Source organism: Aspergillus melleus (genome assembly GCF_016097325.1).
Source record: "Aspergillus melleus strain CBS 546.65 chromosome Unknown contig4, whole genome shotgun sequence".
In the NCBI taxonomy this organism is placed as follows: domain Eukaryota; kingdom Fungi; phylum Ascomycota; class Eurotiomycetes; order Eurotiales; family Aspergillaceae; genus Aspergillus; species Aspergillus melleus.
This window is the reverse complement of record NW_025763373.1, coordinates 4,753,979-4,781,469: the sequence shown is the minus strand read 5'-3', so window position 1 is coordinate 4,781,469 and position 27,491 is coordinate 4,753,979. Positions and strand designations below refer to the sequence as shown.

Genomic DNA, 27,491 nt, shown 5'->3' with positions numbered 1-27,491 from the left:
TTATGTGTACTTTCAAGATTTGACTAAGATGCATACATGAATATTTGAACATGTCATATGAATGGTGATCCTAATTGAATATCGTCTCAGTTGTGTACATAGACTGGATGCTGGCATATCGGCTTTGACTGTAGAACCTAGATTGGCAAAACACCACCTCAATACCACTTGGTCTGCTGGGGAATAAATTCCCCAATATCCAATATCTACATCCCAGGTTCTCCCGAGGAAACCTACGTCGAGAAACTATCTTCCACCGTTACCCGTGAGATAATTAGCACTTATCGCCAGCGTATTTCGCATCATCATTAGTCCTAGAACGTCCCATGTTAGCTCTATCATCATTCCGAACAAGCCAGACCAATATACTCACCAAGATCTACCCAACCCATCCCCAGGACACCCTTCAACAACAATCGTCCTACCGCCCCGATGAGCACTGAACCACGGACCCCTAAACAACTCTTCTATTTCCTCGACGCTAAGCCCCGCGATCTCCGGAACCATGAAGTAAGTGTAGAGAATGCCGAGTGCACACCAACCTGCAAAGAACAGGAACGCGCCCCATTGATCAAAGCTGGACAGGATAGAGGGCATGCTATACTGCATCCCGTAGATGAATAGCCAGTGGAACGCCTGGCCTACGGCACCACCAAACGAGCGGATGCGGTTGGGCCAGAGCTCGCCGCCGAAGATGTATGGGAGGATGTACAGCCCTAATATACCCGTCAATATCATCCTTAATTGGGCGCAGGTTTTATCGAATGGAGGATACGGAGGGTTATGTAAATGCAATAAACTCACCAACTCCATAGCCGAAGGCATGAATAAAGAGAGCAGCAATCGCCGCGTTAGACGCAGACTCTGGAACCGGTCCTTTCTGCGTATATCGGATATAGACAGCAAGGTAGATATGCGTGATCATCTGAAGGCTGGCACCAACGAAAAGGGAATTCCGACGACCAAGCGCATCGACGAAGAAGAACGTCGCAATCAAGACAAAGAAGAACTTAGCCAGGCCATACATGCCACTTAAGAACATAGAATGGGCCGTATCGCCTCCGGCACCGACGATCTCGAGAACCGGCACCAAGTACGACGTGATGAGATTTGCTCCGGAAAGCTGGGCGAGGGCGTAGCACATGATGCACTGTTGGAGTCGTCGCAGATTTGAGGGAATAGTAAACGTTTCTTTAGCAATGGCCCAGAAACTGGAGTTTCCGACTGCTTCGGCGGTTCGGCTGATGTCGTCTTCGATATTCCGCAGCTCTCGCTCCACGCGAGGATGGTCAGCTGGTAAACCACGCAGCTTTACTAAAGAGGCGATGGCTTCTTCGCGACGGTGGGCTAGGAAGAGCCAGCGGGGCGATTCACTGAGGTAAAAGGTAGCGATCATGCAGAGAGCCATAAGAATCATTGGGGTGAACCAGACGATCTGAAATTGCAGATTGCCGACAGGGACATGCCGGTAAACTCCTAGAGCGCAGAATACAGATCCAAAGAGTCCGACACCCATCATGAGAAGAAACCACGATGTCAGAAGGCCTCGAATTTCCGCCGGGGCGATTTCCACGATGGACATTGGGCCACTAACGGTAAGGGGCCCGAGTCCCAGACCTTGAATAACGCGAGCGGCATAGAGGACTTTGACGTTTGGAGAGAAGATGGCCATTATGGAGCCAATACACCAGATGAGGGTATAGAGACGAAACGACCAGATTCGACCAATCAAGTCATTCACGAAAAGGGTCAGGGCGGCACCTACCCCGAATCCTACGTAGACGATGGAAATAAAGGTGCGTATATCGTCTGCGTTGGATCCAGAGCTGATCTTGAAGTGGTTTTGGAAGCCAGGAAGGGACGGTATGACCGAAGATGCACCCTGATCCCAGACTAAACAGAGCGAAGCAAAGATAATCAGTTGGTGTTGTGATAGGTTAGGAGGCTCAGTACCCTCCGTATGCAGACATGTGTATACTTACTGACTGGAACACCCCCAACAGCGTAGATAAATCATGAGAGCATCAAGTGGCGGTTGAGGATGATCTCCCGAGGTGCTTCCCGGATGGCTTTGCCATACCGTGTTAGTGGAGATCTGCGGACAACGTCTTTGAAGGTCATATTGGTTGATGTAAAGTTCGATTTGCTGCTTGGTGGGCCGCGCTTGACATTTGAAGGTTGGCCTTGGTTATCAAGACATCCTGTGTATACCAAGCCTGAACTTGACATAGTTCTGCGATTGTATCCTCCAAGAAGAAGATATCGGATTCCCCCGAACGCCACCAGCCTAGTCTCGTATTCCGCCGAGTTATCTAAGATCCATGACTCCCCGCATCCGGGGAACCCTAATAACCCCGGTTTATCATGGTACAATTGTGGAACTCGTGAAACTAGTGCGCCTCAACGAGGAGGATTTCTGATAAGACCCTGATAGGTATTGTTCCTTATCGCCGTGGGAAACCGCTCGGTCAGCGAGCCCTAAGGGATACTACTAGGTATGTAACGGGAAAGAACCACGACTACTTTGTTATGCCGAAGCAGACCTAAAACGTTCGGCATGAAAGCCAAGTTCTAAAGTACCTTATCACTCAAAGACGTCTCCACACGATGTCTCTGCAGTGTGTACTGATCTCTCGAGGAGGTTCAGCCGTTTTCCAACCAAAGAATCCAACTAATTTTCAATCAAGGATCATATACCCCGGCAAGGACAAGAGAAGCCGGGAGCATCAGAAGAATGGCCTATAAGTCGTGTAATTACCTCGCAGACATTGAAAATCAGATAACCGAAGAATGCACTATAAAACACTGCAGATAACAGCATCTTAGGCCATGCCCAAGATACGATAACCCTTATACAAAAGAAGGAAAAGAGAAATGATACACTTTTTTATACTACTTCAGTAGTGCACTTCTAATATTGCATAATAGATTCGTCTCACTTGCTTACAAACAGCCCTTGCCTGGCACAGAAATACCCATGCATCACAACAGGCGCAGAAGATAGTACACAAAATAAACACAAGAAAAAAAAAAGGAAAACGTCTACCTACTCAGCACAAATGAGTAATCCAATAATTCACAAACCCAAAGGGACAAACATTTTACCTGAATCAAACACACCGCCATAACCAAAGTTGCGCCAGAGTCCAGGTGTAGAAAAGGATTGAACGTTGAGAATTGGAACAAAAAGATTGAGGAAAAGGGAGTGGGAGGACTAGCTGGCAGGAAAGATCACCTCCATGCTGGCATTCCTGTCCAAGAGCACCGAAACACCGTCCGAGAAAACCTCTCCGTCCTGGGTGTTGTCGACCAGCAGCTAACCCCCGGAGAAGGACCAGGAAGATGACGGTAATCAAACCCTTTAGGAAACCTTGAATAAACGAGTGAAAGAATGAGGCAAAAGGGAGAAACATGTCCGAAGAAAAAGGTAAAAAAATATACAGTCAACGCCCCAAGAGCCGTTTGTACATACGAACAAAAAATCAACAAAAGAAAAGGACAATAAAGTAGACCTGGCCTGGCGAATCCCCAGGCCAAGATATACTCAGATGGAAATTAAAGCCCTGGCCAACGATTACGAAGACCTTCGGACCATCGCTGATATAACACGTCCGACAATTGCTTGGTGTGCTCCATTCCGGGCACTTGTTGACCCGGAAGATTCGCTAGCTGCGCCGGCTGCAGGTTTGAGTCGGTCACTACCGCCGATTGACGCCGCCGGTGGCTTTTTAGATGTGGGTTGTTTTGCGCCAAAACTAGCCGTGGCCTTTGTGGGGATTCGGGTGCTGGTGGAGCTTGTGGAAGTGGAACAAGACTTGACAGCTTCGGGTCTCTGGTTCGGAGAAAAATCAAAAATTTAGCAACGGTTTCGCAATCGGTGATGAAGTGAGTCAGGACTTACGCTTGGAGTCGCTCGTTCGTGGCTCTGAGGATATGATACAAACCCTCGGGGTCTACCATTTCCAGGTCACTCCAGGCCTCGGCTAGTCGCGAAATGGCCTCTCGCTTCTCCTGGTCGCCGGTCGTTCCCAGCACCTCCTGGCAGGCTATCCCTACGGCTTTGCTGTATGCGCGGCGTCCCAGCTGAGTTTCCTTGCTGTTTGTGTCGGGCGACTGGACAGACTTGGGACTGAAGTTCTCATCCGAGGCAATGGGGTACGACGACCCATAAGGACTGTCGCCCGACATTTTGTCCGACACCCGACGGAATTGACGGGCTGCCGATGGACTATTGCCAAAGGTCAAATCCACACCCAAAGGCTGCTTCACTCCGCTCGAGCGTCGCTTCCTGGTTGTCCGTCTTATCGAAGGGCTGCGGTCGGGGGCGAGTGTACGTCTAACGGCCGTGTTCACGTAGAGCGGCTGTTTTTGGGGTGGACTCGAGATGTGCAGGTTTTCCATCATCTCGGATGGCTCCTCCTCGTATGGGTAGTATTCCGGTTCCTGCTCGTCCATATCGTACGGGTCTTCGGGGATTGTCATGGTCGGCGCTTTGACGGTGTCGAATACCCATCCGTCGTCATCCTGCAAGTGCGTGATGGTGTTACTAGAACACACCTGGTTAGTACGCCACCAACATTGGGGAACTCCGATGAACATACAGTGACTCCGCATAGTACTTGACGTTCCGCGTCACCCCTCGTCCGGCATCCCAGTCCTGTTTCCGCTGGATCAGCTCCTGCAACGCCTCCGTCTTCCCCGCGTTCCGGATGAATTTGTGGCGGAGCAGTTCTTTCGCACTCGGCCGTCGATCCGGATCCTTAGTCAGGCATTGCGAGATGAAGTCCTTAAACGTGCTACTATACTGATTGCCTTCCAATCGAGGAGCCGGTTCTTTGGGAATCAGGAAAAGCACTTTCATCGGGTGAGTGCTCGCATGCGGCGGCTCGCCGTTGATCATCTCAATGGCCGAAATTCCCAGCGACCAGATATCCGCCTTATAGTCGTACCCTGCTTGCTGGATGACCTCGGGCGCCATCCAGAACGGCGTCCCGACAAATGTATTCCGCTGAGACTTGATGTTGATGAGTTGCGCGGCGACTCCGAAATCCGCCAGTTTGACTTTCCCCGTATGCGAAAGAAGGACATTGGCAGCTTTGATGTCGCGGTGGATTTTCCCCTCGCTGTGCAGATATTCCATTCCGAGTAGCAATTGCTGGCAGATGATCGCGACGTGTGCCTCGTTGAAAACGCCCGGTTTCAGCTGTGGCAGTTAGCGAATACACCCCAATTTCTTGGAAAGGAAAACATTTCCGGGGTCGCTACCAGATCAAGACAGGACCCTCCGCCCAAATATTCCATAACAATCCACAACTTGTGCCCGCGCAGAAAACTCGCTTTGTATTGCGTCACGAACGGGCTCGCGCATGTCGCCAGGACGGAGATCTCCTGCTGAATTTCCTGGATGTCATCTTCGCTGGACTCGAGATCGATCTGGAATTGAGGGTTGATTGTTAGTCGGTTTGTCAATCGGCAGGCACGCAAGCCAATGCACGGCCACTTACATGCTTCACGGCCACGATCTCCCCGGTAGATTTCTCAATTGCCTTATACACCGTCCCAAAACTCCCACCTAAACGCGCGAACAACACATCAGTAACTGCAATTGATTCAATTGGTCGAGCAGACAGCACATACTCCCCAATTCCTCCATCATCTGGTAGTGACTCGACATATCCGACTCCATGGCTGCGGCTGGTTGCTGACCGACGCCGAAAATGCTGCCCGACCTGGAAGCTCCACAAGCTTACCTTGGAGAGATAGGGCAGAGAGAAAAAAAGATAGAAAAGAAAAAAAAGGGGGGGGGGAGAGGGCAACCCGCCAAACAACCAGTTTAGCTAGCTAGCTATGCACTCGCGGAACACGGTAGCTGAGCTGAACAAAGTCGATTGTGCCCCGACCTTTCAGAAGTGGGATGGGTAGAGCTGGGAGAGAGAAAGAAGAATGACGGGAAAGGCTGGCAGGATAAGCAGCTATCGGGGTCCATCGCATCCACTGGTTGGCAAGCGGAAGACTTCCATGGTTCGCGGGCAAACAACAAGTGCAAACAAGGACTAGAAACAAGGCGGTCGCCGCTCGTAGCGCATGGCAACCGCCTCAGGCAGCATGTGCCCCGCTTAGGTAATTTCCCCGCACGGACGGAGCATTTCTGCATAATGCATATCGATAAGCATAACTTCTTAGCGTCCTTACTTGGTGTATAGGGAGTACATTGCGGTGTGCTCCGTAGTTTCCATGGAGATTATAATGAGCCTACTTCTACATATGGCTGACATATAGCTTACTTTGTACTTCACAAATGCAAAGTCTCTCAGTAAATCCATAAATTGGTATAAAACTTTTAATCAGTCCGTCTATCTTTACAGGCCCCATGTACCATCTCTAAATGTACTTGTAGGGGTTCATGATACCGTTCTAGCCATGTGTTAGTGAAATACAGACTGAAAGGTTGCGGGATTCGATACTCACCGGATCATACAAATTCTTCAACTGCTTCATCAGCTTCACCATGGTCTCGTTCTGGCTGTATCCAATAAACTCCTTCTTGGCGAGTCCCAGGCCATGCTCGGCACTAATACTACCGTTGCGCTTCTGAATCCACTCGTAAACCCACGGCTCAATGGCCTTCTCGACATCCTTGCTGTACTGGCGAACAGCAATGTTCAGGTGCAAGTTCGAGTCACCCATGTGGCCGTATCCCACAACAGCCCGCACGGGGAAGGAGTCGTCATCACCGACGAATCCGAGTTTCGTCAACCGCTCCCGGCAGTCATCGACCAGCTGGTACAGCTCGGGAAGAGGGATGGAGACGTCGTACTTGTACGTACCACCCAGGTGGCTCAGGGCCTCCGTGATGCCCTCACGCCAGCGCCAGATGGACTGGAACTGGGTCTCGTCCTGGGCCAACACTCCGTCGGCAACGATGCCCTCGCCCATAACGGATTCCAAGAATGTCTCCAGCTTCTCCATGTCGTGGTCGGGGTTCGATCCGCTGGTCTCCACGACACAGTAGAAGGGGTACTCGCCTTCAAGGGGGTACTTGTTGCCGGTGGACTCGTGGACCAGCTTTTGGCTGCGACCATCCATCAGCTCGAATGCGGAGAGAATCTCGGACAGCTGACCCTTGGCCTCCTTGAACGCCTGGCGGACCTGCTCGAAGCTCTCCAGACCGAAGTAGGCTACGTTGACGGCCTTCGGGCGGGGCGGGCACAAAATGGAAACAGCGGTGATGATACCGATAGTACCCTCGGCACCCACGAACAGCTGCTTCAAGTCATACCCGGTGTTGTTCTTGCGCAAAGTGGACAACGAATCCACAATCGTGCCGTCCGGCAAGACCGCCTCCAGACCCAGCACATTACCATGCAGACTGCCGTAGCGAAGCAGACGCAGACCACCCGCGTTCGTAGCCACATTGCCACCGATATGGCAGGATCCCTTGGCGCCCAGATCCAGCGGGAAGAGGTGGTCTTTCTGCGCCAGGTGCTGATCCGCCACTTCGAGAATGACACCGGCATCGGCAACCAAGACTCCGGAGGCCTCGTCGAACGAGCGGATCTTGTTCATGCGCGACGTGTTGATCACGATCTCGTCGAACACGGGCACCGAACCGCCCACCAACCCGGTGTTTCCTCCCTGTGGCACAACCGCCAGTTTCCGCTCGTTGCAGTGCTTCAGCACCTTGCTAAGCTCCTGCGCGTTCTGCGGCTTCAGCACCAGTTTCGTATGTCCGCGGTACTTGCGCATCCAGTCGCCGTTGAAGGGCTCGATGTCGTCGGCCGCGTCGGTCGTCACGCCATCAATGACGGCAGACGGGGAACCTAGCAGGTCTTTGAAGATCTGAACATCCTCGGCGGTGATCTCGGCGAATTTAGGGTCGCGCTTGAGGTCGGGGTAGGCGTTCGTGGTGTACTTGACCTCCTTGGTGGCCTTGACGGGGGCGGAGACGCTGAAGGCGCGGGTCGCATTCACGGTCGGGGCGCGAGGGGCAGCGGTGAGAGGACGGATCGAAGCGCGGGGTTTGGGCACGCGAGCCCGTCGCAGGGCAGTTGAGAAATTCCGAGCACTCGACATGGTGTGGTTGTGGGGTGTGGGTGGGATTAACAAGGAGCAAGGACTTGTCGAACGGGCGACGAACGGCTGTCTAAAAACCCGTCGGCGGCCTGCCGACTCCGGAGCGATTTCCGTGCCGATGACGGTCGGTCCGCGGCTGGGCGGATATTTCTACTTTCTACGGAGTACGGAGTACATTGACATCTCACTACTAGAACGCCTCGGTTTTTTAGTGTTTTTGTAGTTTGGTTATACATAAGGTGGATCTTTATTCCACTGTCTCAAGTTGACTTTGCTTTGATCAGCAGTGTTTGCAAAACCTAACAACATTGATGGCAAGCAAGGAGCTCTTATATAAATCCGCGGGTCTCAGCCATATCTCTGGTCCGTTGTATCTCTGAGTCAATGTGCTAAATAAATCAACAGAGTAAGACATTATTGCGTCTTGATCATTGCGATAAGCCCAATGCCTGAGGTGCAAGAAGTTAAGCATTTCACTATTTGCTGACCCTTCCATAGCACCTGTATGCATTAGGGAAGGGCTCTCTCTATCAACGATCAAATCATACATTCCTTTATAGCTCTAGACGTCCATTGTGCCTCTTTCCATGATGAGGTTGGGTCATCCCAGTTGTCACCTGGCACCTGTAATTCTCCCCAGTTATACTAACTAGAGCTTTCCTTGACTTGCCAATCGTCCCTTCAACCATGGTATCTCCTCCAACGAATACCTATACGCTCGAAACAACGCATTCGACTCCCCAGGGAATATCCTGGCCGTCACCTCATCCGAATACGGCGCAAAGTGCGGATTGATATACTCCCAACAAATGTATCCATCACGAGTGACCTCAAATAGCCGACCAAAAGCACTCTCGCAGAGCAGGGTATTTCCATTCGCAAGTCTCTGCGCGCTGCCCATAAACGGTGTGAAGAAATACAGCATCTGCGAGCGGTCCCGATACTCCCAGACAATCTCCTTCGTTGCGCGACTGACCTCAATCGCCCGAGAGTAAGTGATTGACTCGCCGCCTCGGAAAGCACCATTGTCGAAGATGAGAATGTTGCCGTTCTCTAACTCCGTGGCGTTGTGTTGTTGCGCTAATACCTCGGGCCCGAGTTTCCATACTATATCGCCGGTTGATTTCTCGATGATGATGACCGCGGAGACAGAGCGCATGGATGCGAGAATGTGCTTTCCGTCTTTGAGGGGAAGAACGGAGTTGATAAGAGGGTAGTGCTCGCGGGTGTAGTGCGGTTGGAGAGGGAATTCAGCGCGAGGCAATCGGTCAGAGACTTTCCATTGCCAGACGAGGTTCCCGTGTTGGTCGACTTCGTTGATGGTGTCTGCGTAGGTGATACCGTCGATTTCACTGCCGGGTACGCCCCCAATCACCTTGGCGGATTCCTCTGGGGATAATGCCTCGAGACTTGTATACAGCAGCCGTCCATCGCCGAAGTGATACTGGTCGTGATGACCTAGAGGATCGACGAATTGTCGTACCACGTTGCCGTCTGGATCAATCTCGCTCATGACCCCACCGCCGTACTTGTTAAAGAAGGGGAAAGGGAATGGGCCGCCGTCTTCGGTTGTTTGACTAGGAGATTGGCGGAGTGTGTTGACCGCGAGGTTCCCGTTGGGAAGGATTCTCGCATGTCGTCCAATGCGCCCGGGTAGTTTCCATGAATGGACTTCATGTCCGTCGATGTCGACTAGATGGGCCGTATCACTAGTCAATGGACAAAATAGAGTGTAGCCTCCGAATGAGCGAGCTTTGTCGACACCGGTTAGGCCAGCGCCTCGTCTTTTAAGCGTATTTTGTTCCATCGCAAGATAAGTAGGTGTAAATCGCGTGTTGCACCGCTTAGTAGACTCTGAAGTCGGGATATAACATGCATTTATTAAAGAAATGATAAAGTGAATCTTCAATCATTTTCTATTCTATCTCCACAAGTCCTAATTAGGGTTCTGATGCCATCCGACGGCATCCCGACGTTCCTACGGCAAGCCGTCGGCATGCCGCCGGAAGAGGCCTATCACGGCCAGCTCTAGGCATAAATACAAGACTGCCATAGGTGCATAGTCTTATCACGTCATTATCGTAGCCATGATAACTTCAGCATCCTGTGAATGGCTTTATCGTCTATCACCTCATTCAGCGCGGCGTCCCTTATGTCATGTGTGCTGTGTGTAGACCCGAGAATAAAATGGAGGTGAATGCGAAGGGGGTCCCAGGGTTCTGGGTTGATCAAGGAGGCTTCAGTGGAAGAACTTCAGGATTGCCATTTGAGCCACAATGGCTTCCCAATGCAAAGCGAGCGTTGCAATGGATCTCCTGAAACCTTATTCCGAGCATGAAGTTAACATCGTGATCGATACCCCCGGCTATGACCCCAGCATCCAACCCGAAGCCGACGAAACCAGAAAAGCGTTATTGAAGGTTGACCTATTGATCTTGCCTTTTATAGTAGTCTGCTTCTGCTTTCTTCAGTTTGACCGTACCAACATCGGCAACGCATTGACCGACACGCTCCGAGCTGATATCCAAGTCAACAACACGGCCATAAACCTGGCTCAGACCTTGTTCACGGTGGGCTTCGTCATTACAGAGTTACCCTTCAACATGATAAGCAGGTATATGGGTCCGGAGCGTTTCCTTCCCATCACCATGTTTCTCTGGGGCGTTGCGACGTGGTCTCAGATCTTCATCAAGAATGCCTCTGGACTCCAGGCGGCTCGCTTCTTCATCGGGGCTCTTGAAGGAGGGTATATCCCTGGATTTGCTCTGTACATCTCAAAATACTATACGAACCAAGAGCTCGCCTTGCGGTACGCAATCTTTTGGGCCTCAAACAGCTTCGCCGGAATCCTGGGAGGACCGCTTGCAATTGGACTTGTTTCTCTTGGAGGACGACATGGCTTGGAAGGATGGCAGTGGCTGTTCCTTATCGGTATGGCCGTCTTTCCGACAGACAAAGAAATACTAACATTTTCCAGAGGGGGTCTTGACATGCTTCCTCGGACTCGTCGCATACATCTATCTTCCGCACAGCGCGGTGACTCCAAAAACCTTCTTCGGCAGATCATTCAACATGTTCACGCCTAGAGAAGCAACAATTCTCACCACCCGAGTGATCAACAACGACCCCACCAAAGCCTACAGACAGAAAAAGAGAGTATCGCCGTCCGACATTCTCGAGACGTTCCTAGACTGGAGACTTTACGGCCACATCATCGCTGCATTTCTCTCTATGATTATGATCTCACCAATGAACACCTACGCCCCTTCTATAATCAAGAGTCTCGGTTTCACGAGCTTACAAGCCAACGGCCTAAATTCGGTTGGCAGTGCATGTGCCCTGGTTATGTCTATATCGTTGGCATTCAGCAGTGATAAATTCCGGGAACGAGGGATTCACATCGCGATTGGATATCTGTGGGGTGCGGCGGGGTTATTATGGCTAGCACTTACGCCCGAGGCTAGTGGAAAATGGATTCTCTATGGTATGTCTATCTATTCTATCTGTATATTTGGATATTGTGGTTCATCACAGTGCTAATGTACCCGCGACAGGAGGCGTAGTTTGGACTCAAATGGGCATGGGCTGTGCCCAGGCAATCAGCGCAGCCTGGTTAACTGCCAAGATGCATGATCATAAGCGCCCTGTTGCTTTGGCGGCGTATGTGATGAGCATTCAGCTTGCTAATTTTCCTGGGAACCAGCTTTTCCGGTCACAAGGTATGTTTTATCTGAATCGGACATCAGTTGAGATCAAGGCTAAATAGCTTTAGACGCACCTAGATATACTCGAGGGTTGGTTATTGCCGCTGCCTGTACCATTGCAGCAGCTGTTGTTATTCTACTTTGGAAGTTTCTGTACCGTTTGTATGATCATGGAGATAGTGGTGTTGAAGTTAGGTATGGCGTTGCTGAGCCGCGAGAGAAGAAAGTAGAATCTAAAGGGGGAAGCCAGGAAGTTTAAATCCGCGGAAAAAGCGTTTATTGGGTCTTTTACTACAAATTCCTTTCGATATAATGATTACGACAATGCTAGTAGTTTTCTCCGACAGTCATACTTCGGTACTTCACGTGATTTAGTGGCGATTGTGGAATAGGTACAGTTCAATCTATGTGAATAGGATAGCCCTAATATAATGATACCTTCATGGCCATTCTGTAATTGCGCCCATAGTTCGCATGTAGAACCTAGACACTTTGTACGCACTTAGTTGGAAGCCTGATTTATCAGGCTTTCATTCGATCACAACATCAGCAGCGGGATGTCGCCATCTGATAAGCTCCTGATAAGCACATTGCCCCGAACGTCAACCGCCTCACAGGCGACATCTTACCTATGTTTATGTGAAGCATGCCTCCACTTCGATCGGGTAGGGCTTCGAAAGCTTGTGATCTATGTCGGAAATATAAGACGCGATGTTATGCTTCGTCTGATGGCGCCAAGAATGGCTGTCTGCGCTGCATCACATTATCCCAGCCGTGCTCTTTACAACATGAATCTGTGACGGCGTATCGTCCAATCTCGCCTGTTGAGAGTTCGTTACCGTGTACTCATGCTTCTTCTGACAAGAGTGACGGCAACGGGCTCAGACAGCGACGCTCTACAGACGAGAGGTCTGTTCAAATTAGCGAATGGGCTTGGTATCAGGAAGAGCTGACAGTCTTTTGAACAGGCTCGAGAGGCTCGAGAGAACTGTCGAGAGCTTGGTAGGCCGGCTAGATTCCAGACTTGATGCTTTGACTAGTAGCTGGAATAATGAACCGTCTGCAGGGAAAGCCACAGAATACGTTAGTTCGACTGAGCAGAACCCAGCCCCCGTGCTTTTGATTCGAGATGCTGCCATGGATGCTGGTGTGCATTCGCCTGACCAGAATGACTCCCATGTGGGTTTATCTCCAGATGTCATCTCATCGGGGCTCGTGACACTGCCGACTGCCCACTCCTTAGTACAGTTGTAAGCTTCTTCGATAAGGATTACAATTGCTCATCTCCAGCTAAACCTCCCAGATTTCACGTTCATTATGGTCGATGGGTCAAGTTCCCAGAACACGTAACGACTGAGACTCTGCTAGCGCGGATTAGAAAATCTCCAGTTCTTCTATGCAGTGTCCTTCTAATTGCAGTCCGTCATACCACTCAAGACCTTGCAGATCGACTTGCGCCTCACTTATTCAGGGAAGCAAAAGGTCTTATTACGTCTTCGCTACTTGTGGTGCCTCAAGCAACCGAGTTCTTTCAAGCTGTCCTCATTCTGAGCTTATGGTCCACGACAATAGGCCAAGTGCCCTTGAGCCTTGACAGCTGGCTCCTGACAGGATATTCTCTACAGCAAGCATTGATCAGCCCTGACTTTATGGAAGTATTTCGACCAGGTTCATCCCTCCCTACCGCACGTTGTCACCTTGATTCTTGGTGTTTGTGGAACCATCTCTGCCTGGCCCATCTGCAGTGCGTTTCCCAATTATGAGTCACCGGCGGGAGCTAATTCCAAATAGATACTGCGTTGGAACGCGTCGGCAGGCTATGCTCAGTGAAGCTCAAATCGGCCATTGTACCCGATTTATTGAATCTGATAGTGTCACCAACTACGAGGCCAGAATGGTGGCCGAAGTGAAGCTATATTGGATTATCTATAAACATTGCTCCAGATCTCAGATCGATTTACCCGAAGTAGAACGTGTCTTGCAAAACTGGCAACACGAATGGCATGCGTTATTTGGTACATTTTCGCACAATGGAGTCCTAAAATATTAAGGCTAATTAAGTGTCAAGCCCAGCCTCGATCCCAGTTTCTTCAAATGGGCTTTCATTTCGCTCATCTTCTTGCCTACAGCAATTCTCTCAAATCAACCCAGACAGCGATGGCTAGCTCCACGGTCACAGAAATGATCAGACATTCAACAACCATCATCAACCTTGCCATCGACACAACCGACGAACGAACACGTCATTTAACAGATCAAATATACCACATCGTGACGTTTTCCGCACTGACCCTTTCTCGCCTTGTTCATACATATGAGTCACATCTTCAGGCGGTACATCACAACACCCATAGTCTTGATAACCTCGTCATCAAGCTCATCAATTGGCTCAAATCAATTGGTCTCCCATGTCACACTGCATACATGCTGGGCGATATTGTCTCAGCCCAGTTGGGGAAACTGCGACCGAACGTTCGGCAAGCAGCGACCATTGATCCTGAGTTGAACAGCTTTTGTCGCGATGGCACTACTACTGATCATCAGCTACTGCCACTTGATGTCGCTCTCTTCTGTCCCGAGTTCATTGGATCCGAACTCTTTGACCTAGATTCGGAGCTGGCGTCGTGGCCGCAATGGGGACAAATGTATCCGCATATCGAAGAGTCGACTTAAGCAGTCTTTCTACACCGCGCGCTGGCACAATGCTCTAGTTGCAAGCTCGAGTGAACTATTTGAAGACTCCTCCGCGAACTTTGATACCGGTATGGAGAATTTAGAGCTGGAAAGCGTGGGTCTATCAACAAGATGTGGTATACGGAATTCTTTCAAGCCTACACATTTATTTTGGACCTCGTTTTGTCAGAGCAAAGTTGTTCTCAATAAGAATACCTAATTCAGATTACATTCCTTATGTTACACTGTCATCTGCGTTGTGATGAAGGGCTCAATGTTACCACGTAATATTGCTAACCCCCCTTTTTTCTCTTGAGGGAAGAATATTGAGAAATTTCCTCCTTCGAACAACTGACATCTTTCCAACCTACGTCTTGCCGGCTCATCGGAACACTATGGCAAGCTCCTGGATATCAACGCCAAGTCGAAAAGCGGCGCTCGGACGATCGAAACCCCGCATAATGCAGGTCATGGAGGTCCACATTGCCTGCCAGATAGTCAGAACTCAATAATGTAAACTTACTTAGACCACGCCAGACTCAAAACAAGATGAGTGACCCTCTGCTACAAATTAGAAGAAGCAAAACATATTAAGGATCTGACAGACCCACTTCCTCGCAATCCATACACAGTCCAAAGGAGACTAGTTAACGGAGTCCCTGAACGAAAAAGGGAATGGTTTCCAGATCGGACAATTATTCCCCGAGATGTCTGCGGAGGCCGCTGAAGAGTCCGCTCATCGTTCCGGAGTAAAGGGAGCGAAGAGTTTAGCTAACTGACGCTTTTCAAGAGTCTTGACTCCAACGAGGTCGGCTAAAGAAGCTCCGAGGGCGCATCAGTACGCATAGAATGGGTTATATGACGTTTCAAGGACCATTTCTAATTCCGCTGGACCGAGAAGTAAAAATTGGAAGAAAATGTGTCACCATTGAGATGAACTTGGAATATCTTGGCATCATAGAGAATGGTTATAAAATCAATGGTGTGCTTGCAAAGGATGGCAACAGTCAGGATCAAACGAAATTGGAAGACCGTAGCCGCCTTTGCGACTTACTTGCATAAGAACGATGCATTTAGCCGGGGGTGTACTCTTGCCTATTGCATTATTACCACTCTCTGTGACACTTTCCATATCCCGTCTGTCATTCGAGCATCATCGCGAAGCCCTCGGTATTGGAGAAGCCTCGCCGCGCATCTCATGGCGGTTTCATGGCTTGGAGCCCAATTGAACGCAGAGCGGCTACGAAGTGGAAATCAACCGTGGCTCCAAGGCTCCGCAGATTTATGCCGTCAACTCGAGCGACTCTGTTCTGGTGCCGTGGCCCGACAAACCGCTGCACCCAGCTGAGCTGGTTAACGTGAGAGTTCGATCTCATGGACAACCAGGGCAGCCTTCAACCCCATGGTCTACCGCGATGAAGGTTGAGACTGGGCTTCTCAATGAATCGGATTGGGGCAATGCGGTTCCCATCGCAGCTGAGCGCCAGACAGAGGTTGATGGGCCCAAGCGACCGATTTACTTCCGACAATCATTTGCCATCGACCAAGATATTATTTCTGCGAGGCTTTACATTACCGCGCTTGGCCTATACGAGGCAGAGATCAACGGAGCTCGCGTGGGTGATAAAGTACTTGCACCGGGCTGGCAATCATATAACCACCGACACGCTTACGACACGCACGACGTGACTGAGCTGGTGAAACGCGGTGTGAATGGGATCGGCGTGGTCGTGGGTGAGGGCTGGTACTCCGGTATCCTCACTGCAGCGGGAAATTATCGCAACAACTACGGTGACACGCTAGGTCATCAGGCCCTGCTAGTAGTTACGCTTCGCAATGGAACGCGGGTTGAGATTCCCACGGATACACAATGGCAGGCGACTACCGGCCCTCTGGTCTTGTCGGAGATCTATAACGGCGAAAAATACGATTCTCGGCTGGAAACAAGATTGAAGGGCTGGTCCACGGGGCAATTCGATTCCAGTAACTGGCTGCCAGTCAAAGAGCTAGACCAATTGCAAGGCGCCCTGGTCCCCTTGGATGGTCCCCCTGCTAAAAGAACGCAGGAAATACAACCTCAAAAGATCTTCAAGTCCCCTTCAAACAAAACGGTTGTTGACTTTGGCCAGAACTTAGTGGGCTGGGTCCAGTTGAATGTGGCCGGTCCAGCTGGTACGAATATCATACTGCGACATGCTGAGGTTCTTGAAATGGGCGAGTTAGCTCTACGTCCGCTTCGTCGCGCATCCGCAACCGATTGGCTCGTTCTCCATGGAAATGGTACGCAGACCTGGGAGCCTCGATTCACATACCATGGATTCCGCTACGTACAGGTCGACGGATGGCCGGCATCATGGACCCCGTTGGATGGGAACTCGATCAGAGCCATCGTCGTACATACTGACATGGAGCGGACAGGATGGCTCAAAAGTTCCAACGAGCTGCTTAACAAGTTTCACGACAACGTTATATGGTCCATGAGGGGAAACTTTGTCTCTTTGCCTACGGACTGCCCCCAACGGGATGAGCGACTTGGCTGGACAGGAGATGCTCATGCGTTCGGGCCCACGGCGAATTACCTCTACGATGCATCGGGATTCTGGCGTGGCTGGCACCGAGATATTTGGTCGGAAATGCAGCGCGAGAACACGATGGCTGTGCCATATTTCGTCCCCGTCATCCCGCCCGAGATCGACAGAACCGCATGGAACCCGTCCAAGCCCTCGGCCATCTGGGGTGATGTTGCTGTAGGTGGGCCCTTCAATCATTACTTGGCTTACGGGGATATCGGGATGTTGCGCGAACAATACGATCAGGCGCGCGCATGGATTGATTCGGGAATTCCACGACATGAGTCAGGGCTCTGGCAACATAACACCTACCAGTTTGGAGACTGGTTGGATCCAAAGGCCCCTGTGGATGACCCAGGCGATGCAACGACAAACAAATACTTGGTAGCAGACGCTTACCTGGTTCGGATGACCGAATACATCGCCAACATCTCTCTCGCGCTTGGTAACCAGGAAGCAGCCGTAACATACACAAAGCAGCATCAAAGCCTCATCGAGGCCTTCCGATCAGCATGGATATCCAACGGAACGATGGCCAACCAGACCCAAACTGCATACGCGCTAGGCCTCCAGTTCGGACTCTTCGCCAAAGGCAGAGAACAAGACTCAGCAGCTTCAAACTTACGAAAGCTAATCGCAGAGAATGATCACCTCGTCGGCACTGGGTTCGCCGGCACACCAGCTCTCGGATTCGCGTTAGCCGCGAACAACGCAACGGAGGACTTCTACAGCATGCTACTGCAAACGAAGGTCCCATCATGGCTCTACCAGGTTGTCCAGGGTGGTACAACGACATGGGAACGTTGGGATAGTTTACTTCCCGATGGCAGCGTTAACCCAGGCGAGATGACTAGTTTCAATCACTACGCGTTCGGGTCCATCGCTGACTGGATGCATCAGGTCATCGGCGGCCTAGCCCCCGCCGAACCTGGATGGAAACGTGTTGCCGTTGCTCCTTTACCTGGTGGAAACATAACGAGTGCGGAAGGAAGATATCTTAGTCCATATGGAGAGGTCCGCTCGCAATGGTGGCTTAATCAACAGGGCCGGTTCAGGTTGAAGGTCCAAGTTCCGCCAAATAGTAGAGCCACGGTGACCTTGCCATTCAGCAAGGTAGTTAAGGAAGTTGGGTCTGGACAGTATGAGTTTCAAGATATCAAGCGAGGGAATGTCTACTAGCAGTGATTTGTTCAAGTGATATACATGGTAAATTGGGCAAAATGACTGGATTGATGTATATGCCAATCAGGGCATTTGACTTCATTGTAATAACCGTGATTGACATAATATAACCCGTCAATGGCTGTTTACCGAGTAAATATATAGAAACTCTATCAACAAGAGAATTGAGACATTGACGACATGATGAGACTGTACCTTATTGTGCTCTGTTTCAGTTAACAGGTGACACAGAAGTCCGCCTGATCCTAAATCCTAGGATTTTCGGAAACTGCAGAAAGTTCTTTGACGAGTGTTCTCGCTTGTGGTCTACGAACGACTCATCGAAATTCGTCTCTTCCAGTGCGTCGAGGACCAGGCCTTTCTGAAAGAAGGGCGCGAAGAGCTCATGCAGAGGGCGATGGAAGGAAAGCTGTTGCTGTTAGAGAAGGAGGCTCGCATACTCAGGGTATGAACTGGGTGGAATTCTAGAACAAACCGGAGGTGGAGTGTTCTCGTCTTCGGAGAAGAGAAGTTGTCGTGCTGGTGGAACGTCAAGGTACCTGTTTAGTATGATCGAGCGAGTGATCTCGCGCTGACCAGTCGTCGGGTTTTCATGAAAGGTGATCTGGCGATCTGCACCGGAGGTGAAGAATAAGGGATGGAGGATCGTGGCTACGAAGCTGTAGTCGTTGGGGTTAGGGGTCGAGTGCTGGACATTATGTGTATGTACTACTTACCAGCCATCCTGCGTTAAGAGGCGCTTCAAAGCAGTGGCAAGTGGTTTTAGATCAGGGATATCCATGATTCCCATGTTCATCGTAATGATATCGAATTTTTCGGTCTGATACCTGTCAACAAGGCCCGTCCCGGCAGCAGCATGACTACTAACCGGGGTTAGAGATTGGGATATAAACTCCTCCCAAGCATCCATACTCGCAGCATTCAAAGTCTCAAATGAGATTTTCTGTTCCCTGCTCAACCTTCCGTCCTGGTACCAACTTTCTGTCCTCGCCCTGGCACGCTCCAGCATCGGTCTGGATGCATCTGTCGCCACAACCGAAGCACCCTCTCTTGCAAGCCAGCGCGCAACAAGTCCGTTCCCCGTTGCAAGGTCCAGTGCACGGGCGCTCTTATATTTCAGAACCATCCGCTCGAGAATAGGCAGTTCTAAGGCCGAGAAATACGAATTTCCGTCATCGCCCATCTGTTCGTCCCATGCTTTCGCGTGGTTTTCCCATGCCACGAGAGCTTTTGTCTTGATATCGGTGAGGTCCATTTCGAGTTACTGGGCGTTGCAGAGTGCGAGGAGCTCGATGAGTTGAGAATTGCAGGACGTCGTAGTGACTTTGATCGTGGTTATAATAAGGCCAGGAGACAAGACATCCCCCACTTGGCGCGTTCTTGTGAATACGAGGATCTTGGGATTGGATGGAACCTCGTACTCTCGTTTCTTGGTGGTTTCTTGGCAGTGCTTTGAGTCATTCTCTAATGGAATTATTGACTAGAAGAATCTGGTACTCCAAAATTTATCACGAATCATGCAGACACGTGATTCTGTAAGAGTCACTTGACGGTCAAGCCCTAAAAGCTCCCAAACAGCCAAGACTTGATCTACGGCCTCACGCAGAGAAGCAATTTCGACGAGGTAAGCTAATGAAGACGGTTTCTTTAACTCTCTCCTCGGTTAGTTAAATATATCCCGTCTTTACAAGCCATAATGCAGCTAATTGATGACCACCCTGATAAGGCATTCTACCCCAATGGCCGAGGAGTCGGACATCTGGCCTAAAATCGCGTGCTCTGTCGTTATCGGCCACATTAGCGCGATTAGAAATCGGCTACGGGGTTTATGAAGTTATCGGCAAAAGATGCAAGCACAATGGGACTTGTGATAGGCTGTCAGGTTATTGTTGAGGATTGCCGAATGCACCTCCGCTTCTCATCGACCACCGCTGTTGTCACCAAACTTCCTGGTCGGGGATGATATGCATAGCGGCATCTAGACCATCTCATCTGCCACTAATGAGAATGCTTGCCTTCTCATTTATCCCATTTATCATTGGATAGAGGAAGAATGTACCTCTTGGTCGCAATTATTACTTCTGATAACGAAATCATCTACCCCACGCCCGGATGTTCCTTGACCTGCTACATTCTCATTTAAAACCGAAGCAACTGTCAAGGATTTGGGTCCAGGCATACCCAGGTAGAGTGCTGAGAACGAACACACTTCGTGATGTCTACTACATCGGTTCCTCCTGAGAAGATAGATGCTATCTCAAGCACCGCCGCTATCGACGAGGACGTGCGGGTTCACTGCTCGAATGAGCTCCCTGATCCCGGAAAGCAGAATGTACATCTTGTCAGTCGCAACGAGCACGGGTCGCTCCCCGCATATGATCAAGAATACATCCCCGGTTATGATGCCAACCTTATGCAAGCTCGAGCAACCTTGAGTAGTGATGAGGAGAAGAGGTTGCTTCGACGAATAGATTGGCATCTAATCCCTCTGCTAGCGGTAATGTACATGGTCAAGACGATTGACTCAAATAATGTGGGCAACCTAGCACCTCTTCTATAAGAATAAGAAGACTAACCGATCTTAGGTCTCTAACGCTCGAGTGATGGATAAAGACACCCCGTATAATATCATGACTGAGCTGAACATGACATCCAATCAATATAATCTTGTCACGACCATGTATTATGTGAGACAACCTCTCTATCCTCGGAGGTCCTAGCTTACGTGTTTAGATTCCCTACATAATTGCTGAAGCACCATCAAATCTACTTCTGAAAGGCGTGCGACCGTCTGTATGGCAGGCTCGAGTCATGGTGAGTATCACACAATGCTCATACTATGCATGGTCTAACTTCAGCAGATCTCATGGGGCATAGTCCTATGTTGCCATGCCGCTGTCGTTAACCGACAGGGCTTATATGCGGTGCGATTCTTCCTCGGTCTTTTCGAGGCAGGGTTATGGCCAGGAATGCTTCTTCAGCTATGTTACTGGTACCGTCCAGACGAAATGGCACCTCGCATAGTCCTAGTGACACTTCTCGGCAATTTCAGCTCTGTAATCAGTGGGGTTCTTGCGTTTGCGTTTAACGGGGTACTAGCTAGAGGACTATCGGGCTGGAAATGGTATAACTCAACGCACCTTTTCGGGCGAAGCCAAACTAACACATACTAGGTTAATCTTGACTGAAGGTGTCTTTACTGTCGTGCTTGGGATATTCGTTTTATTCTTTCTACCAGACTGTATTACTTCTTTCCTACACTCTCCATATTAACGCTAAACTCCTTCCCAGTCCCCTCTACAGCCTCCTGGCTCTCCGACAAAGAGAAGGCATTCATTCAAGCCCGCCTACCGAGTAATTCGCCACGAGCTGCCGAATCAAACTTTGATCTCCGCGAGCTCATCACCACCCTGAAGAATAAGCGAATTTGGCTCTTTCTACTTTGTTGGGCATTTTTTACGGTCGGCACAACTGGTCTTCTATTCTACCAGCCAACTGTCATCGCCAATTTAGGCTTCACGTATGTTGACCCAGTCGTTATCAAGTTCGAACCCTACTGATACGAAGCCAGATCAATTGCTCAAACCCAACTACTGAATATCCCCTCCGCTGTATTCGCAGTGGTTCTGACTGTCATCTTTGGCATCTTCGCAGACACAGGTCGCATTCCGCAGCCGTCAATTCCTCTGGGATTCATGATCGTCATCCAAGCCTGTTACGCTGTTCTCTATACCTTCCCAAGCAATGGAGGCGTCTACGCAGCTACCATAATCGCCACCGGCTTCTCAAGTGCATGGTAAGCATCTTCCCCCCCCTCAAGCCCTCTCCCCAAAGCCAAACCACTAACACAATCCACCCAAAATAAACAGGTATACCATGATGTGGCCCTGGCGCGTACAAACCACCCAAGGCGCAACAGGCTCTGCATTTGCCATCGCGTTCGCGAACAGCTACGGTCAGATCGGAGGTGCGGTTGGCTCACAGCTGTTCAACTCTCGGTATGCGCCTCGATATGCTACTTCTTTTGGAATAGCGATGGGGTTTGTGGGCATGGCGATTGTGATGAACCTTGTCACTTGGTTCTTTACGTGGCGGGTCGATGTCGATACGAGGCGGTTGAAGAGGATTCGGATTGCGGCTGCGAAGAGAAACGAGGCTGTTTTGGATGATGTGGATATTAGGGAGAAGAGGGATTAGGGAAGTATATGATTGATCTTGTGTGTGGTTTCTAGGGAGAAGGATGAGATGTCTTTAATAGTTTTGATATATTATGAGAATTTTGTATGTCTTCTCCTTTATTATATTAAAGCATAGCAGTGTACATAGGTCGAAAGAAGCCCTGGCACATCCACCTGAGTAAGGGGACGAATAAATGTGTCCCCTGACCCCTTTATCGGATATTCGTAGCTTCTTCGTCAACCTATCTTAACCTATCTCTGTTTACTCACTCTTCTAATAGAGAGCACCTAACAGTCGCAGAAGCAGGTAGCATCTAAAGCTCCCCTTACCAGTTGGCTTTCGATATCCGGGTGTTTTGCCTATCGCTCGGCCTCGTCTGAGTTCATCAAAGTTATCGACTTGATCCGATGGGGTCACTTACGGTCACTAGTACTGATCTTCCGTTTGGAATAAAATGTTAGAGCAACCCAAAACCTGTTTCAATGTTCTTTGTAGAGATTTATGAAGATTTTCTTGATAATATTCGCCAAATATAGTTTTAAAAACTTAGATAAGAATAAAATATAATAAAATAGACAATATGGCAATAATGGGAGTGCAATAGTTTTTAATTATTATCAATAGTTTTGTGTATTCAAAGTAGTTCATACTTCCACAATCAATTCATCGTCGCGCGAAATTTCATATAACAAGCCTCTTTCCATATCTGGGATTCGTGAAATATATACAGCCCTTAGTATGTTGTGTCTTTTATTATGCGGCAATTAATAGAAAGATTAATTTTTGAGTAAAATTTATCTTGTTTTTATTTTAAAAAAGCGCTTATTAGGACTTCAAAATCAATATTGTCGATTATAAACGATTTTATAATAACAAAAATTGATATAACATGATTGCTTTTTACGCAAAAAAGTTATAGATTTGAGAGTGATATATATTCTGTATTGTATTTTGGTTTTGTAGTAAACTATATCATAGTCTTGAATATGCAGTAAGGTTAAATAGTCACAATATAAATATTTATATTTTATTTTTTGATATATAACTCTGTTTGTATTTAAATGATATTTTAGCTGTTTTTGCTAACTATCTTGTGTTATTTTTACATATCACATACAATTGATTATTGTGCCGGAATTGATTGGATTGAATTATTTTTTTGATAAGAATGAGAAAAGCTTTTTAATGCAGCTTTTATAAGGAGAAGACCTGTATACAACGGGCCAAATCTATAATATTAATGATGACTGATGAGTAGCCATTGAGCGAGTTAAAAAAAACAAATTGTATTTTTGTTTTTTCTAATAGAGATGATTAGAAGATGCGAGAATTGTGGGTAATTATGAATGTAGAGAGTCTGGGCAAGGGTAATATGTATAATAGGAAATTTAAATAGTTAAAAGATATAAGAGTTTAGTAGTATCAAGAAAAATAATAGATCAGTAGATAAATAGTTCTTTTGTTGATATATTGTACTCTCTATACAAGACTTTTTTTTTAATAGGCAATTTAGTTTAAATAAAAGCTGATAGCCACTCTAGTGCTTTATATTTTTAAAATTAAAGAGAAGACATGATTTTAGTAAATTTCTGCTATTTGTTGCTATAGCTATTTATATATAGACTTCATCAGAGCCCACAAATGGGCCTAACTCTTGGGCCCATGGCCCAACCCACTGTGGGCTGATGGCCCAGATTTCAGGCCCAAGCCCAACCATCAGGCCCACGATGGGCCCCCAATGGGCCCCCGCAAAAGCCCAATTTTGCATAAAATCTTGGTCTTGGCGTTCATAAAGCTGCTAAATAATCAAAATAAAATACTGTTTTTTACATCTGTTCCAGTTTGTCGACTGAACTTCTTTGTAACCTTGCCTAAAGCAGTAGGAAATTCTAGGAAATCCTCTTCGAATTAAAGAAAGTAAAGCTTATTTTAAGCTATTTACTTATAAAAATCCTATATTCCGATTGTTATGGTGGTGTACGGGTGGTTCGTGGATGGAGTTAATGTAAACTTGTCTAGATATATATTTCAAATATAAAAGGGTGTGTGTATCTTCTTGACAAGAGAAAAAGTAAAAAAGAAGTTACTTCTGCTTATTCTGATTTGTTTATTCTCTACACGAAATGAAAGCTCATTTTCTCTATTTTAGAATTCTAATCATAAACGACAGTATAAAGAAGTGAATTTGAAGGAATTTAGCTCTTTGTATCAGTATTCTATCTATATATCTGACCGGATGAAAATATTTTGAGGGTATCTAAAACCAAGTTGGGCTGGGAATGGGCTATCAGTGGGCTGTTCGTGGGCTTTCGTGGGCTTTCGTGGGCTTTCGTGGGCTTTCGTGGGCTTTCGTGGGCTTTCGTGGGCTTTCGTGGGCTATTCGTGGGCTTTCGTGGGCTATTCGTGGGCTTTCGTGGGCTTTCGTGGGCTCTTTGTGGGGTTTCCTGGGCTATTCATGGGCCCTGATGGGCTTTGTTGGGCCTCGTTGGGCCTCGTTGGGCCAAATACACTTCACTTGTGATATGTAGGCTTGTTTGTGTGACTTACTATCAACAGCTAAGTAAATCAAATTATTAGAAATCCTTCTTCTAGTCATGTATCTATCTCCTTTACCCTTCTTTTTTTCTTTATTTATGTGTTGTATACTTACTTTATCATGTCCCAAAGCCAGCAATCTGACTTTGCATCATCTCTTTATGATGCAGAGATAGATAATCTAACGTTTCTGACTTCTTCAAATTACGCAGCTACTCCATCTGGCAGCCAGCATCCATTTGATGCCCTTGATCCTTCGGCGTCTTCATTTATTCGACCAGCTATTCCTCTTACAATTCCATCCTCTCTTGAACGCGTCGGGCCTGATCGAAGAAAGGCATATGTGCTTTACAACGAAATGACTCATAGTGAATGGGTAGACTGGTGGTTACAAACTGATTATGGGTCTAAAAGCAAGATACATTGGGACTCAAACCATCTTTCAGATATTTGGAAGCAATATGATCAGGTCGCTTCTAGTATAGACGGCGCCCCAAAGGTCATGTGTAAACGCTGCAGCCAAATCCTTGAACATCCTTACTCTACGAAAAAGGACATTAAAGGGAAGGAAGGGCGTCATGGCTTATCAACAATGACAAGGCACCTAAAGACCGCTGCGTGCCAACGGTTTGAGAACAGACAGAAGGATGAAATCATAAAATTCCTACAAAAAAGGGTATATCTAATATTCTATTATTATACTTCTTTAACTAATAGTTAATTATTCTACTAGGAATCTGCTCCGACTGACGTTCCTTTCTCACAACCAGCCTGGGAGGAAAAGATTTTATCATTTCTTACAATTAATCGGCTTCCCTTTTATCTAATCGAGCATCCAACATTTATAAGCTTGATTAAGATGGCCCACAATGCACCCAATATGCCACAAATCCCATCTGCAATGACGATCCGTCGTCGGCTAGAAGTGCTAGTCAAAGACCGGCAACAAAGGGTCCTTAGGATGCTTCCTTCAGGTTCAAAGATATCAATTGCGCTTGACAGTTAGACATCTCCATTTTCCCAGGCATTTCTAGCTATAACTGGCTACTTTATTGATGCTGATTGGGTATATCGGGAAGTACTTCTTGGCTTTAAACCTCTTCATGGAGCACATACTGGTTTAAACATGAGCAGTGTTGTTCTTGAAACACTGAATAGTCATCAGATTCAAGATCAGGTCTTTGGATTAACCAGTAATAATGCATCAAATAACAAAACACTGGCTGATTCCCTCCAGCAGGCTTTATCTAATGATGTTAATATTATCCGAACTCCTTGTCTTGCTCATGTTATCCAACTTAGCCTGAACCAGCTTCTTGACCGTCTCAGAGCAGTTCCACAAAACAATATTACAGAAACAAAGTGGACTGATCGGCTGTCATCTTCAACCAAGGCAAATACACAGCACCAGAAGCATGAGGTCTCTTATACCTTGAACAAGGTCCGCTCTCTGGCAATTTATATCCACGGAAGCCCTTCACGCCGGGAGGCATTCAACAGTCTCCAAACAGACGGTCTCAAGCTTTCACCAATCCAAGATGTAAGAACTCGATGGAATTCAACCTTTCTCATGCTCCGTCGCGCGAAACGACTCCGCGATATCTTTACACAATTTTGTGCGGACTATGATTGCGAAGAGATGGTACCAAATAATGAGGAGTGGCGCCAAATCGACTATCTTCTCTATATTACTGAGCCGTTCTTTCTCTATACAACTGAGCTATCAAAGACTCGAGAGATTACAATACACCTCGTCTTCAAGATCTATAATGCGCTCTTTGAGCATCTTGAAAAACTAATGAAGCAGCTCCGGCGGAAGTGTGTTCCATGGAAAAAACAGATGCTTGATTCTCTTGAAGCTGGTCGATCAAAGCTTGATGAGTACTACTCGCAGACAGATAGAGTTAAACCACATATCTATGCGATTAGCACAATGCTTGCCCCTGATAACAAGTTCCAATTCTTCCTATCTGATGACTGGGATAAACAATGGCGTGAACTTTACCGGATATCTTTCCAAGAAGCTCTGATTCCTTATCAAGAACGTCTCTCTACTATTCAAGGCTCTGCTACTCCCCTTACCACAGCCAGACCAAGCTCAAGGCTTAAAAAGATGTTGAATGAGCACAAACCACAGCCAAAGCCAGTGAGGGATGAAATGACTCAATATCTTAATAGTGGTATGTTAAACACGTTATTTTTCTTAATCATATACTAATATCCTTGAAGACACTATTGATATGGAGCCCCTTCAATTCTGGAGAGATAATGAATATCGATTTCCAGCTATTGCAGCCCTTGCACGGGATATTCTCTCTATTCCAGCAACAGGTGCTGGTGTTGAACGACTTTTCAATACTGCTCGAGATATCTGTCATTACCGCCGCGGTCGGATGAAGTCTGAGACAATTGAGGAGATTATGATGTTTCTTTGTACATCAAGATTTGATCTCGAAGACCAAGAGGCAGAATTTCTCAAGGAATTCTTCTCTATCTACGAGATCGAGGCAGCAAAGGAAGAGAAGGATGAGAATTTAGAGGAGGTTGAGATAGGGCCGATTAGTGACACTGAGGA

At 48.0% G+C, this 27,491-nt stretch overlaps 9 protein-coding genes across 9 annotated transcripts; 4 read left to right on the top strand and 5 right to left on the bottom strand.

Annotated features, from left to right (window-relative positions):
• Positions 1-274: 274 nt before the first annotated feature.
• On the bottom strand, positions 275-2,167 carry LDX57_008415 (uncharacterized protein; the record flags this gene model as incomplete). The annotated part of the gene is made up of 4 exons (XM_046090137.1): positions 1,983-2,167; positions 805-1,893; positions 374-716; positions 275-314 (listed from the first exon to the last, which is right to left on the bottom strand). Exons 2-4 carry the CDS (start codon positions 1,670-1,672, stop codon positions 275-277), a joined length of 1,251 nt encoding a protein of 416 aa, XP_045946110.1. The 5' UTR covers positions 1,673-1,893; positions 1,983-2,167.
• A 1,730-nt stretch (positions 2,168-3,897) lies between these two features.
• Positions 3,898-5,686, bottom strand: LDX57_008414 (STE20 family serine/threonine-protein kinase; the record flags this gene model as incomplete). Its single annotated transcript, XM_046090136.1, has 5 exons — positions 3,898-4,546; positions 4,602-5,203; positions 5,266-5,433; positions 5,505-5,572; positions 5,638-5,686. 5 exons carry the CDS (start codon positions 5,684-5,686, stop codon positions 3,898-3,900), a joined length of 1,536 nt encoding a protein of 511 aa, XP_045946109.1.
• Positions 5,687-6,305: 619 nt separating this feature from the next.
• Positions 6,306-8,101, bottom strand: DLD2 (FAD-binding oxidoreductase). Its single transcript, XM_046090135.1, has 2 exons — positions 6,469-8,101; positions 6,306-6,414 (listed from the first exon to the last, which is right to left on the bottom strand). The coding sequence occupies exons 1-2, from the start codon at positions 8,071-8,073 to the stop codon at positions 6,382-6,384; spliced, it is 1,638 nt and encodes a 545-aa protein (XP_045946108.1). The 5' UTR covers positions 8,074-8,101; the 3' UTR covers positions 6,306-6,381.
• Positions 8,102-8,722: 621 nt separating this feature from the next.
• LDX57_008412 (uncharacterized protein) lies at positions 8,723-9,880 on the bottom strand (the record flags this gene model as incomplete). The annotated part of the gene is made up of 1 exon (XM_046090134.1): positions 8,723-9,880. One exon carries the CDS (start codon positions 9,878-9,880, stop codon positions 8,723-8,725), a length of 1,158 nt encoding a protein of 385 aa, XP_045946107.1.
• A 469-nt stretch (positions 9,881-10,349) lies between these two features.
• Positions 10,350-11,839, top strand: LDX57_008411 (uncharacterized protein; the record flags this gene model as incomplete). The annotated part of the gene is made up of 3 exons (XM_046090133.1): positions 10,350-11,004; positions 11,051-11,557; positions 11,628-11,839. The coding sequence occupies 3 exons, from the start codon at positions 10,350-10,352 to the stop codon at positions 11,837-11,839; spliced, it is 1,374 nt and encodes a 457-aa protein (XP_045946106.1).
• A 560-nt stretch (positions 11,840-12,399) lies between these two features.
• Positions 12,400-14,694, top strand: LDX57_008410 (Zn(II)2Cys6 transcription factor domain-containing protein). The gene is made up of 5 exons (XM_046090132.1): positions 12,400-12,686; positions 12,746-13,027; positions 13,081-13,521; positions 13,569-13,792; positions 13,846-14,694. The coding sequence occupies exons 1-5, from the start codon at positions 12,424-12,426 to the stop codon at positions 14,448-14,450; spliced, it is 1,815 nt and encodes a 604-aa protein (XP_045946105.1). The 5' UTR covers positions 12,400-12,423; the 3' UTR covers positions 14,451-14,694.
• Positions 14,695-15,738: 1,044 nt separating this feature from the next.
• Positions 15,739-18,199, top strand: LDX57_008409 (uncharacterized protein; the record flags this gene model as incomplete). Its single annotated transcript, XM_046090131.1, has 1 exon — positions 15,739-18,199. Exon 1 carries the CDS (start codon positions 15,866-15,868, stop codon positions 18,197-18,199), a length of 2,334 nt encoding a protein of 777 aa, XP_045946104.1. The 5' UTR covers positions 15,739-15,865.
• Positions 18,200-18,413: 214 nt separating this feature from the next.
• Positions 18,414-19,457, bottom strand: LDX57_008408 (class I SAM-dependent methyltransferase; the record flags this gene model as incomplete). Its single annotated transcript, XM_046090130.1, has 3 exons — positions 18,414-18,611; positions 18,678-18,861; positions 18,919-19,457. The coding sequence occupies 3 exons, from the start codon at positions 19,455-19,457 to the stop codon at positions 18,414-18,416; spliced, it is 921 nt and encodes a 306-aa protein (XP_045946103.1).
• Positions 19,458-20,417: 960 nt separating this feature from the next.
• LDX57_008407 (uncharacterized protein) lies at positions 20,418-22,461 on the top strand (the record flags this gene model as incomplete). The annotated part of the gene is made up of 8 exons (XM_046090129.1): positions 20,418-20,735; positions 20,788-20,889; positions 20,936-21,016; positions 21,064-21,326; positions 21,376-21,443; positions 21,494-21,722; positions 21,774-21,998; positions 22,072-22,461. 8 exons carry the CDS (start codon positions 20,418-20,420, stop codon positions 22,397-22,399), a joined length of 1,614 nt encoding a protein of 537 aa, XP_045946102.1. The 3' UTR covers positions 22,400-22,461.
• Positions 22,462-27,491: the final 5,030 nt, after the last annotated feature.